Below are 13,120 nucleotides of genomic sequence, written 5' to 3'. Positions count from 1 at the left end.
AGTTCTGCCTTCACCACGTGCAGTTCCTCCAAGTACTCTGGGTTCATTCCACATCCCAAAAATGTGCACTTGGTAAATTGTCCCCAGACTGCAAATTAGTGGTAGAAGTTGGAGGAAGGACAGTGGAGAACGTTGGTAGAAATATGGAAAAAATAAAACATATTAGGATAACAATGTGCGTTTAACTTTGTGCATCTGAGACCCTTCCATTCTCCGAGGAAAATGAACCCAGCTTAGTCTCTTCTCTAGCTGTTACACTCCATTCAAAGAAAAACCTGGTCAATTCTCCATATCCTCTCCAATGCCAGAGAGGATCCATCTTATAGTGCAATGACCAAACTGTACAGTACTTCAGTTGGCCTACCAGTTGCAGCATAATCTCCCTGCTTTTACATTCTATCTCCTGGCTCGAATGTGTTCTCAGCAATCTTCTCAACTCACATTCAGAGATCCTTGGGCATATATATTAAGGTCTTTGAGATCCTGTCCTTCCTCGTCCCTACCAATCATGGTGTACCAAAATCTTATCATTCCTCCTAAAGTGTAAAATTTTTCAGGATTAAATTCCACGCCATTTCTACGCCCATCTTCTCAACTGATCTAGTCAAGAATATCCTCCTCTTTACGCACCAGGGTCAGGGGTTCCCAATCTGGGTCAATGGAGCCCTCAATTTAAGGTGAGGCTCCATGGCATAAAAAAAGTTGGAAACCCCTGCACTAGACGATCAATGTTTATATCACCTATGGACTTTCTAATTATACCTTCTACACCCATATTGTCAAGGTTTATAACAAACAGCAAGAGTCCCTGCACAGATCTCCACAGTACTCAATTGTTACAGGCCTCCTATTGCAAAACCTCCAAGATGACCACAACCTTTTCACAGCTTGCGTGTCTCAATGACCCGGAGAACTACATTGGCTGGAGTCAGGGCTTTATGCTTTGGCTCTTGGTAGGGTCACCATGCCAAACAGGTCAAAGTGTAGAGGCCAGACTAAGTGTGGTCCGCAGGTTCAGAGGTTCAGCTCAGGGCTAACAACCCTGACTGGTCAAACAAAACTGTTACAGAAACAGCAGTGAAGAATCCTTCTAGATCTGAGTGCGACAGTATTCCCAAGTTACCACCTGGAACTTGAATGACTGACAGTAGTGAAAACCGAGAGGAAGCTACTGACACAATGAAGGAGGACCTGAACACCGCCACAGATGGAGGACCTTCATTGCTGCCCTAAATGCCACCAGCGTAACAGGCAGTAGGGCCTATTTCAAAAATAACCTCCATTAATCAAGCTCTGCTGCCAATTACCAAGCCAACGTCAGATCCAATTGAGCAAACTGCTCCAAATCGCATCGGCTCCTGACAGCTTCACCTGTAGGATTTTAATCCGATTTCCACCTTTGTTCCAAGGGTTACCTTCTTGCCGCTAACATTTCCTTGAATTTGCCTTCCTGTACCATTTCATGCAACCTCTTTGCCCCAATTACTTTTTAAATACCTTATCCTTCAGGGCCCCATTATTTTCAACACACCAAGTCATAAACTACCTTTCTTCTCTATTCAACTTTCAATGCCCTTTGACACCCATGATTTTTGCGTATTCTCGATTGGATTTGTTGAACACACCTTTCACTATCAGGGAAACACATTGACCCTGAGTTCTATTTCACTATGAATGCTTCCATTTGTTGCTTGTACATTAACCTACATGAAGTGGCTCCCAGCCACTTTTCCTAGGTCTTAGCTTCAATTCCTCAACCATATTTACAAGAGATTAGATCCAACGTCATTCCTCTTCCAGAACTATCTTTGTATTAGCTCAAAGAGCATGTCAGAACACATCAAAGTTGCTGGTGAACGCAGCAGGCCAAGCAGCATCTATAGGAAGAGGCGCAGTCGACGTTTCAGGCCGAGACCCTGCTGCTTGGCCTGCTGCGTTCACCAGCAACTTTGATGTGTGTTGCTTGAATTTCCAGCATCTGCAGAATTCCTGTTGTTGAGCATGTCAGAAAGTACTTTAAAAAGTTCTGCCCTGCTGCCCCTCCACCATCAAGCCTTTTGCACGAAAACAAATCCCAGTTCGTATCAGGGAAGATGAAATCCCCTAATCTTTTTATGGTTCTCCATGATTTTCTGCACATTCGTTCCTCAATCATCCATCACTGTTTGGAGGCTGGCAGCACATCCACAGCAAAGTGATCACTTTTTTGCTGTTTCACAAGTTCTTCCATGTAGGATATCATTGTTAATACCTACTGCACAGAAGCAGGCTCTTCAGCCCATCTAAGTCCATGGCAATCAGAACTTCTGCCTAGTTCCATCCACAAGCACCCAATATTCCTCCAAAATCCTCTCATCCATGTACAGGTTTCCCCCGCCATCTGAAAGTAGAGCGTTCCTATGAAACGGTTCATAAGCCGGAAGGTCGTAAAGCGAAGAAGCAATTACCATTTATTTATATGGGAAAAATTTGTGAGCGTTTGCAGACCAAAAAATAACCTACCAAATCAAGCCAAATAACACATAAAACCTAAAATAACAGTAACATATAGTAAAAGCAGGAATGATATGATAAATACACAGCCTATATAAAGTAGAAATACTTATCTACAATCATTGCCTGAACTGTTCTCCGTAACGAAAATCTCAGGCAAGCGCTCTCGGCAAAAACACGGCACAAGCGCTCCCCAGTAACCTTTAAGCTATGAAGCTGCCAAATCATACCAAATAACACGTAAAAATATACAGCATATCTAAAGTAGAAATAATGTATGTGTAGTGTAGTATCACTTACGGGAATCAGGAAGACATTGAGCACACTGATGATGGTGTGTTAGGTTGAGTCGTCGGAGGTTGGGGTGGTGCAGAGGCCCCCAACCTCCCGGCAGCGAACCGATACTGATCCGCGAAGCATGCAGGGGTACAGTGGTAGCTGGGACGCACCCAGCCCATCTTTAAGAAAAAAGCCGAAATAAATAAGCTAGCTAATTAGGTGCCGCCCAGCACGTAAATGTCGGCCCAGATCAGAGGCGATTGCTGATTGCGTTGCCTCTGATCTGGGCCAACATTTACGTGCCGGGCGGCACCTAATTAATTAGCTTGTTTATTTCGGCTTTTTTCTTAAAGATGTGCTGTGTGCCTCCTGGCTACCCCTGCATTCTCTGCAAATCGGTATCTGTCCGCGGCCCGGTGGTTGGGGTGGTGGGACACTGGAGTGTCATCTCATCGTTGTCTGTTTCCATCAGGGCAGGCAGGTCATCATCTTCTATCTCTGCCTGCCTCGATGTTGAAGGTCAAGGTTCGTCGTTTGCTGAAGGCTTGCTTGACTGCTAGGCTCGCGCATTTTTCTATCATACAGTTCTTTGTAAGCACTCAAACCATCTTGCAAATATGCCCTAAACCGACGTACCCTTTCAAAATTGAAGTCGTACTTTATCATTGCAGCGAAAATCTCACGCAGTTGCATCACGTTCAGTTCCTGGACAACTTCACTTTCGGTCCGTTCGCTACTGCATTCGGTTTCAATTGTTATCCTTTCCCCTTCCAATTCCATCAGCTCTTCATCTATCAGTTCTTGGTCATGGGATGCCAAAACCTTTTCAACATCATCTTCGTCAACTTCCACAAGCCAAACTCACTTTGTCCTTGCTTCGTTCACCACGATCGAAACACTTAATTATGTCTAGTTTTATGCTAAGTGTAACACCCTTACAAGCTCGTTTAGGCTTTTCCGATACCTTAGAACTCATCTTGCTAATGGCTGCTCACAGGCACGTGTTTAAGCAATGTCGGCTAGAATGCCGTTCCGAATCCAGGGGGAGCGGCTGCTCGGGGCGCGCGCTGCTTTTTTCATGCACTACTTTTTTTACGCGCTGCCTTTTTTCGTAACACTGAAAACACCTGTTAGCGAAAACAGGGAACTAATGTAGGTCTTTCGTAACAGTGAGGTTTCGTAAAGCGAGCGTTCCAAAAGCGGGGGATACCTGTACCTATCCAAACTTAAATGTTACAATTGAACCTGCATCTACCACCTGAGCCAACAGCTAGTTCCACACTTGCAACATCCCGAGTGAAGCTTCCCCTCAGGTTCTCCAAAAATATTTCACTTTTCACACCAAACCTATGATCTCTAGTTCTCGGCTCACACAACTTGAAGGGGAAAAAAAACCCTGCATGCATTCATCCTTATCTACACCCCTCAATTTTCTATCCCATTGTAAGATCACCCCTCATTCTCCTGCCCACCAGGGAATCTCGTCCTACACTTTTTAACCTTTCCTCACTCAGGTCCTCAAGTTCTGACAACATCCAGGTAAAATCTTCTCTGCTCTCTTTCAAGCTTGATATCATTCCTAAATTTCAGCCTCACCAACATCTTGTACAACTTCAACATAACTTCACAATTCCAGGACTCAATATGTGACAAATGTTATCCACTGGTGATGCCAGTTAGGGCCCTGTATTCTCAAGTCCCTTTGTTCTACCACACACCTCAGAGCCATACCATTCTCTGTGTAAGTCCTTCCAAAGTGCAACACTCATATTTGCATTAAATTTCACCCGTCATTTTCAGCCAATTTTGCCAGCTGGTCGAGGTTACATTGGAAGCTTTCTCAATGTCCAAGATACCCCCACCCCAGGCTTGGTGTCATACACAAAATTGCTAATTAGTTTACCACATCAATATTAAGTCATTAATATACATGATAAGCATCAATGGATTGATCCCAGTAGCACACTACTAGTCACAAGCCTCCAGAGTGACAACCATCCACTCCTACTCCCTGGCTTCTAAACCAATGTTAGATCCTAGTGGCAACTTTATCCTGAATGCCAGGCAACTTAACCTTCTGAACTCGCCTCCATTGCAAGTGGTTGTCAAAGGCCTTGCTAAAGTCCATGTACACAATATCCACCACCTTTCATAAAAACACAGAAAACCTACAGCACAATACAGGCCCTTCGGCCCACAATGCTGTGCCAATCACGTACTTACTTTAGAAATTACCTAGCGTTACCCATAGCCCTCTATTTTTCTAAGCTCCACGTACCTATCCAGGAGTCTCTTAACAGACCCTATATCATAACCGCCTCCACCACCGTCGCCAGCAGCCCATTCCATGCATAAAAAAACTTATCCAACATCTCCTCTGTACCTATTTTCAAGCACCTTAAAACTGTACCCTCTCATGTTAGCCATTTCAGCCCTGAGAAAAAGCCTCTGACTATCCACACAATGAATGCCTCTCACCTCATCATCAACCTTCTTTGCAACCTCCTTAAACAAAACACTGACTGGTTAGACATGACCTACCATGCACAAAGCCATGCTGACCATCGACCTGATATCCTACAACACACACAGAAGTTGCTGGTGAACGCAGCAGGCCAGGCAGCATCTATTGGAAGAGGTACAGTCGACGTTTCGGGCCAAGACCCTTCGTCAGGACTAAATGAAAGAAGAGCTAGTAAGAGTACTTCTGTACCTCTTCAAATAGATGCTGCCTGGCCTGCTGCGTTCACCAGCAACTTCTATGTGTGTTGCTTGAAATTCCGGCATCTGCAGATTTCCTCGTGTTTGCGACCTGATATCCTACTTCCTTAGTGTAATAACAGATTACATTAATATTTAATTTCCCTCTGATTTTGCCTGAAGAATTCATACCTTGGAAAGCTGAGTTGCCAGTTCTGACCAATTTTCAACTCAGCTTCAATAACAGCAACATCATCAATCCCCATATGTTGAACCCCAGTCATTAGACTTACTAGTTAGGCTTCCTACATTAATGTAGATGCAATCCAAGCTAGCTTTCCTCTTATGTATCTGGTCATTTAATCCACTTTCCATATTTGTCTGTTCTTCATCTGCTAACTGTACACATGTTCTTTTCTTTAGCAACAACCTATCAGTTACACAAGAGGTTCTGCAGGTGCTGGAAATCCGAAGCAACACACACACACACACACACAAAATGCTGGAGAAACTCAGCAGGTCAGTCAGCATCTATGGAAAGGAATAGAGTCAAAATTTTGGGGTGAGACCCGTCATCAGGGCAGAAAGAGGGAAGACGACAGAATAAGTAGGTGGGGAGGGGAAGAAGTACAAGCTAGAAGGTGATTGGTGAAGCCAGGTGGGGGGGTTTGACAGGTAGGTGGGGGATGGAGGGGTGAAGTGAGAAGCTGGGAGACAATAATTGGAAAAAGAGTTGTGAAGAAGGAATCTGATAGGAGAGGAGAGTGGACCGAGAGAGAAAGGGAAGGGGGAGGCACCAGGGGGAGGTGATAGACAAGTGAGGAGAAGAGAAGGGGTAAGGTGGGGGTCAGAATGGGGAATGGAAAAAGTGATGGGGGGGAGAAATTACTCAACGTTAGCGAGGTCGATGTACATGTCGTCAGGCTGGAAGCTACCCAGACAGAAATTGAGATGTTGCTCTTCCAACTTGAGTGGCCTCATTCAGGCAGTAGAGGAGACCATGGACTTTCATGTCGGTATGAGAAAGGGGATTGGAATTAAAATGGTTGGCCGCCCGGAATTCCCATTATTTAAATACTAGTTTAGTACAAGATTGCTGAAGAAAGCAATACAATTCCTGTCTCAGTCCTTATTTCGTGCTAACTTCACCGGTTTTTGGAAACTCATTGATCAGAGTAGAGAGGACAACTGACGAAACCATCTCAAAAGGTCCCATTAACACGGCCACGGGGGGGGCGGGCGACGTTGTTGAGGGGCTGCGACGGGAGGGTGGGGGAGACAGGTAAGACCCTGACATGACCAGAAGAAACTTCTCTCGGCGCCGAACCCGAAAAGATATTTACCTCTCCCCAGACTCGGCATCGTCAAACTGTCCGGGAACCGGCGTGTCTCCCAAGGAACCAAAAGCGTCCATCACTTCCCCACAGTCACCACGCCGTGTTCAATCCACGGCAGCCTCGCCGCTCCAAACAGGACGTGACGTCCGCTCGCCAACAGTGCCGACAAAACGCGTTTTCGAAATGGAACCGCAGTCGGAGAGGAACTTCTTGATTCCCACTCGAGACAGCAAAGGCGTGATCTTGAAAAGATCTAAGTCCCGCAAAGGAGGATGCATTTACTGTAGGTTTTGGAAAAAAATAGTATTTTAATTTAAAGAGAAAAAAATCAAAAATAACAGGTGTTCGTCGTTTCAGTTAGTACACTTTGAAATGGGATATTGTAAATATCCCTGTCCTGAAGCAGTGTTTCAGCCGAAACGTCTTTCCTGCCACCGATGCTGCTCGACTGGTTGAATTCATCCAGCAGACCGTGTGTTGCTCCTATCTCTGACAATGTAACTTGTCTCAGGATTCCACTGTTTCGTCTGCTCAAATGATGTGTTGAAGAAACATGGAGCGAGGCTCACAAACTTCTGACAGACACAAATGCAACTGAGATATACTGGCGAAAACATTAAACAGTTTTTGAATGTTTTACTGTGCTGTATTAAACGACAAATTTTGCAATGCAACCATGCCGACATTGCTTGTCTAGAGAACTCAATAAAATTCCTTGCCGTGATTTGTAAATAATAAACTTCAATGTATCAAGGCGGTCAAATGTAACGTTAACTCCAGCCCCTCTACTGAGCAGCGTCATAGAATGATCAAACTGTAATTTAACCGGATGTATGTGACGTCACAAATCCGGGTGAGAGTGACGTCATGAGGCTCTAAACAGCATGTCCAGGACGAAACTCTGGATGTGAAAATTGATACGGTAGGAGGGATGGAGTTAAACACTTGGGCTTTTAAATTGAAGGTCAGCTGTTTGAATTCTTGATGTGTTATGGAATCCTCTAAAATGCTGAATAGTCAAAAGTGGTGAGTATATTACTGTGTAGACCACAAGCCCACTGCACTCTGTAGGCCTACCCGGCTATCCTTTATCACTTCCTTATTTTCCATTTGCTCTCATTTCTTTCTGTGCAGCCTTCCTTTAACAGAAGGTAGCTATTTTGAGCCACAGTTGGCTGCCAATGTTGCACACCGCAGCATCCCACAAAGAGCAAACGAGATGGACAAATGGCAATTCAAAGGTCAAATTTAATGTTGGAGAAATGTATACAATATACATCCTGAAATGCTTTTTCTTCACAACCATCCATGAAAACAGAGAAGTGCCCCCAAAGAATAAACAGTTAAGTATGAGAAGCACGGAGTCATCCCCCCCCCCCCGCGCGTAAGCAGCAGCAAGCAACAAACCCCCCTACCCCCCCAGCAGCAAAAAGAATGTATCGGTACCATCACCGAGCCCAAGCGTGTGCTAAGCAATAGCAAAGACACAGAGCAAAGTTACCCCAAAGGCTTCGCATTTCATCCAAGATTCAACAAACCACAGGTTCTCTCTCTCCCTGGCAAGGGAGAGGGAGGTGTCCCCCATTTTCACAGCGAGCAGGAGACATAACAACAACCCGCTGGTTTGCGATGTTAAAAGTCCATTTCGTCACTTTTTTCACAATTTCCGAAACTCCTTCAAATTGAATAGCATGAGATATCTTTTATGGTCACCCAAGACCGCCAGTATCGCCGGCCAGTGGTGTGGTGGCATCAGCACTGGACCACGAGGCAAATGGTCCTGAGTTTGAATCTGGCCAGCTCCTTGCACACTTTCCATCTGTCCTGGGTTGAGTGTCGAACTAGCAACTCTGCCTCATAAAAAAAGGGAATCAAATGCTACAGAAACAACAAAATTGCCACCCAATGTGCCAGAAGGCGTGAAAAGGAACAAGATTGCAACTGAGGCCAGAGTTTAAGATCTCATCCAAGTGGTACTATCTCTGGCAAAATAATCTGTCTCAGAAATCTACAAATCTCTCAGCCAAAATTGTGTGTCACTATTTCCCGACTCAGACACGTTTCAAGACTGTCTCATGTTAAACCATAAGTACTGAAATACAATTTATGCATTCCTTACTTAGAACATAGAACAGTACAGGCCTTTTCACTCACAATGTTGTTCCAAGCTTTTACCCTACTCTAAGATAACCCCTCCCACATAGCCCAATGTTTCTCTTTCAGCCATGTGCCCAATAAGTGTCTTTTAAATGCCCCCAATGAATCTACCCCTACCGCTACCCATGGCAGTGTGTTCCATGCACCTCCACCCAGTGTAAAAAAGAACCCACTTCTGACGAACATTTTTCTTTCTTCCATGGTCTTCTGTCCTGTCCTATTAGATTCCCCCTTCTCCAGCTCTGTACCTCTTTCACCAATCAACTTCCCAACTCTTTACTTCACCCCTCCCGATTTCACCTATCACCTTGTGTTTCTCCCTCCCCTACTCCCACACCCTCTAACCCTGACTCCTCATCTTTTTTTCTCCTGTCCAGCTGAAGGGTCTTGGCCTGAAACGTCAACTGTACTCTGTTCCACAGATGCTGCCTGGTCTGCTGAGTTCCTCCAGCATTTTGTGTGTGTTACTCTGACAATCCCCCTATACTTTCCTCCAATTTCCTTAAAATTATAACCCTCATATAGCAATTTTTTTTGCCCTGAGTGAAGTCTCTGGCTGTCCACTGTATCATCTTAATATGTCCACTATCCTCCTATCATCTTAGACAATTCTATCATGTCATCTCTCCAACTTCTCTCTTATGAGGATGAGTTGAGCGAGTGAAAGCCTTTTTCCCCAAAGAGAGAGGCCTTAGCTCGCTCCTATCCTCATAAGACCGGCTCCCTAATCTCAGCATCATCCTGGTAAATCTGCTCTGCACTTTCATAAAGCTTCCACGTTCTTCTATACTGAGGGGACCAAAACTGACCACAATACTCCAAATATGATTTAACCGGAGTGTTATAGAGCTGCAACATTACCTCGCGGCGCTTGATCTCAATCCCCGACTAATGAAGGGCAACACACCTCATGCCTTCTTAACCACTCTATTAATTTGAGCAACAGCTTTGAGCACCCCAAGATCCCTCTGTTGACGTGAACCCCGAGATCTCTCTGTTCTTCCACACTGGTAAGAATCCTGCCATTAACCCTGTATTCTGCTTTCAAGTACGACCTTCCACTTCACACTTTTCCAGATTGAGCACCATCTACCACCTCTCAGCCCAGCTCTGCGTCCTATCAATGTCCCATTGTAACCTGTGACAGCCTTCACACTATCCACAAACACCATCGACCTTCATGTGCAGAATTACTAACCCACCCTTTAATAACCTGATCCACGTCAGTTATGTAAACCCCAAAAGCAGGGTTCCCAGAACAGATCCCTGCAGAACACCTCTGGTCCATGACCTCCAGACAGAATCCGCTTCATATACTACCAACCTCTGGCTTCTGTGGCCAAGCCAGTTCTGAATCCACACAGCCAAGTTTCCCTGAATCCCATGCCTCCTGACTTTCTGAATTAGCCTAGGATGAGAACATTGGCAAACACCTTATTAAAATCCACCTACATTACATTCACTATTCTACCTTCATCAGCTTGTTTTGTCACTTCCTCAGTGAATTGATTCAGGCTCGTGAGACATGACCAACCCCTCAAAAACCACACTTACCTAATCAGAATGTGCTTTTCCAAATACTTGTAAATCCTGACTCTAGGAAGCCCCCCAATGATTTGCCCACCACTGACATTAGACCCAGTGGTCTATAATTCCCAGGATTATCCCGACTATCTTTCTTGAACAAAAGAATAACATTTGCCATCCTCCAATCTTCTGGTACTTCTGCTGTGACCAGTGAGGATGCAAAGATAGTTGCTAAAAGCACAGGGATCTCTTCCCTCACATCCTGTAGTTATCTGAGGTATATCCAGCTTGGCTCCAGGGATTTATCCATCCCGAAGATTTTCGAAAGTTCTACCATATCCCCTTTCTTAATGTCAACATATTCCAGCCTGTTTTATACTGTGCTCACATTTGTCCAGACCTCATTGGTGAATACTGAAGCAAGGTATTCATTAATGACCTCCCGTTTTCCCTGACTCCCAGTGTTTCCTCTATTATGCCTAATCAGCCCTAACCACTCTCTAGTCATCATCCTGTTCTTCACATACACATAGAATGTGTATATTTTCCTTAATCCTATTCACTGAGGTCTTCTCATGTCCCCTTCTAACTCTCCTAAATCCATTCTTATGCTCTTTTCTTGAGACCTTGTAGCTCTCTAGAGCCCTGTCTGACCTTTGCTTCCTAAACCTTAAGCAAGCTTCTTTCTTCCTCTTGACTTGATGTTCCACACCTCTTGTCAACCATGGTTCCTTCACTCTACCATCCTTTCCCTGCCTCGGTGAGACAAACCTATCCAGAACCACATGCAAGTCCTTCCAAAACAACTCCAACATCTTCATGGAGTACATCTGCTCCTGCCTAATAGCATCATAGAACCCTCTCCCAATTATCTGCTTTCTCATACCGCCTGTTCCTGTCCCTGTTTGAAGCTATGCTAAACATCAGGGAATTGTGGTCGCTCTCTCAGAAATGCACACCCACTTAGAAATCTGTCACTTGACCAGGTTCATTGCCTAGTATCTGATCCAGCATGGCCCCTCCTCCCGTTGGTCTATGCATGTATATATTGTGTCAGCAATCCTTCCTGGATATACATAACAAATTCTGCCCCATCTAGACCTTTTGCATTGAAGAGTTCCCAATCAATATTAGCACAGTGAAGTCACCCATGAAAGCAACCCGGTTATTTTTGCACTTTTCCAAAATCTGTCTTCCAATCTGCCCCTCTGTATTTGTTCACTTTTCACTGTAGTACTTCCTAATGCTTCGCGCAGCCTTTCAACCTTTGTTCAAGTGTTTGTTCCTTTTGCCTGTGTAAGTAAGGGTAACTTTTACCCCTCCAGTGCCGATGATACACAGACTGAAGGGCCCCACAATAGCACTGCCGAAGAAAATAAGCTACATGATTCGAATATCGGCTTTGCTGAAGGTAATATATTATGTGTGATTTTGTCTCACTGCTGAAGATAAATTCTAATTGAAGACTGTACTATTGTTGCTGTGATTTCTGGGAGTGATTGGTTTTCAGGTAAACCCCAGAACAAGTTATATCTGGTCTTCTATTTCACCATTCAGTCTTACATTTTGTAGACCAATGATGGAAAGGAAAGGAAAGTGTTCTCTGTTGCCCTATGGATACATAATAACCATGTTGCTTCTTTCATAATGTAGAGCAGTCATTATTTTCCAGACTACTGTGATTTGCCTTTTTAAAACACTCTCAGGCTATGTGGGGCCCTCATGTCAAGCTGCAACAATAATATAGTTACACTGAATCCACCACCAAAACTCTCAGTAGCTGCTAGCAAGACAGAATTGTTTAATGTTTCACAGGCATACATACAAATAAACAAATAAATCGGCCACTTAGACCCTTGAACCCAGTCTACCATTCAGAAAGACCAAGACTGATTGAGTTGTAACCTCAACTGCACATTGTTGCCTTTTCCTTGTTCTCACTCACCCCTTGTTTGTCAAGTCTATTTGGCTCTGCCTTACAAGTACTCAGAGTTTCCACTACCCTATGAAGAAAAGTGTGGTGTGTGGCCAAGTGGTTAAGGTGTTGGACTAGTGTCGTGAAGGTCGTGAGTTCGAGCCCAAGCTGAGGCAGCGTGTTGTGTCCTTGAGCAAGGCACTGAACCACACAATGCTCCAGTCCACCCAGCTGAAAATGGGCACCAGCAAAAATGCCGGGGGGTTAACCTCGCAATAGACTGGCGTTCTGTCCGGTGGGGGGAGTCTCATACTCTCAGTCGCTTCAATCAAGCTAAGAGTTTGATTGAAACACGGAGACCGGCATAAGCACCGCCCTGATGAGCCACAAGGCATGAAGAAAGGTATTCTAAAGATTCATAACCCTCTGAAACAATGAGGGTCTCACTCTGAAGTGAGCGACCCCATATCTTTAAACAGGGGTCTTGTTTCTTCCACAAGAGGAAACCCTGTCTTCACATACACCTGTCAAGGTGACTTTGGATCTTCTGTTCCAGTCAAGACTCTAGAGAGTGCTGCTGCTGGAATCTGGAGCGACACGCAAAATGCTGGAAGGAACTCAACGGGTCAGGCAGCATCTATGAAGGGAAACAGACAGCTGACTTTTCAAATTGAGATCCTTCAGTCCAGATGGGGAGGGGTGCCTCAACCTG

At 44.7% G+C, this 13,120-nt stretch overlaps 1 protein-coding gene across 1 annotated transcript in view; it reads right to left on the bottom strand.

Annotated features, from left to right (window-relative positions):
* The window catches only part of riok1 (RIO kinase 1 (yeast)), a 51,285-nt gene extending 44,351 nt beyond the window's left edge, over positions 1-6,934 (bottom strand). The window contains exon 1 of the mRNA XM_063036582.1: positions 6,816-6,934. Within this exon, the coding sequence (XP_062892652.1) occupies positions 6,816-6,886 (71 nt within the window). The 5' untranslated portion in view covers positions 6,887-6,934. The remainder of the gene's footprint in view (positions 1-6,815) is intronic.
* Between the last annotated feature and the right edge of the window lie 6,186 nt (positions 6,935-13,120).

The sequence above is a fragment of the Mobula hypostoma genome, chromosome 1 (genome assembly GCF_963921235.1).
Source record: "Mobula hypostoma chromosome 1, sMobHyp1.1, whole genome shotgun sequence".
Classification (NCBI taxonomy): Eukaryota; Metazoa; Chordata; class Chondrichthyes; order Myliobatiformes; family Myliobatidae; genus Mobula; species Mobula hypostoma.
The sequence above is the reverse complement of the archived record's forward strand: the minus strand, read 5'-3'. Positions and strand labels throughout refer to the sequence as shown.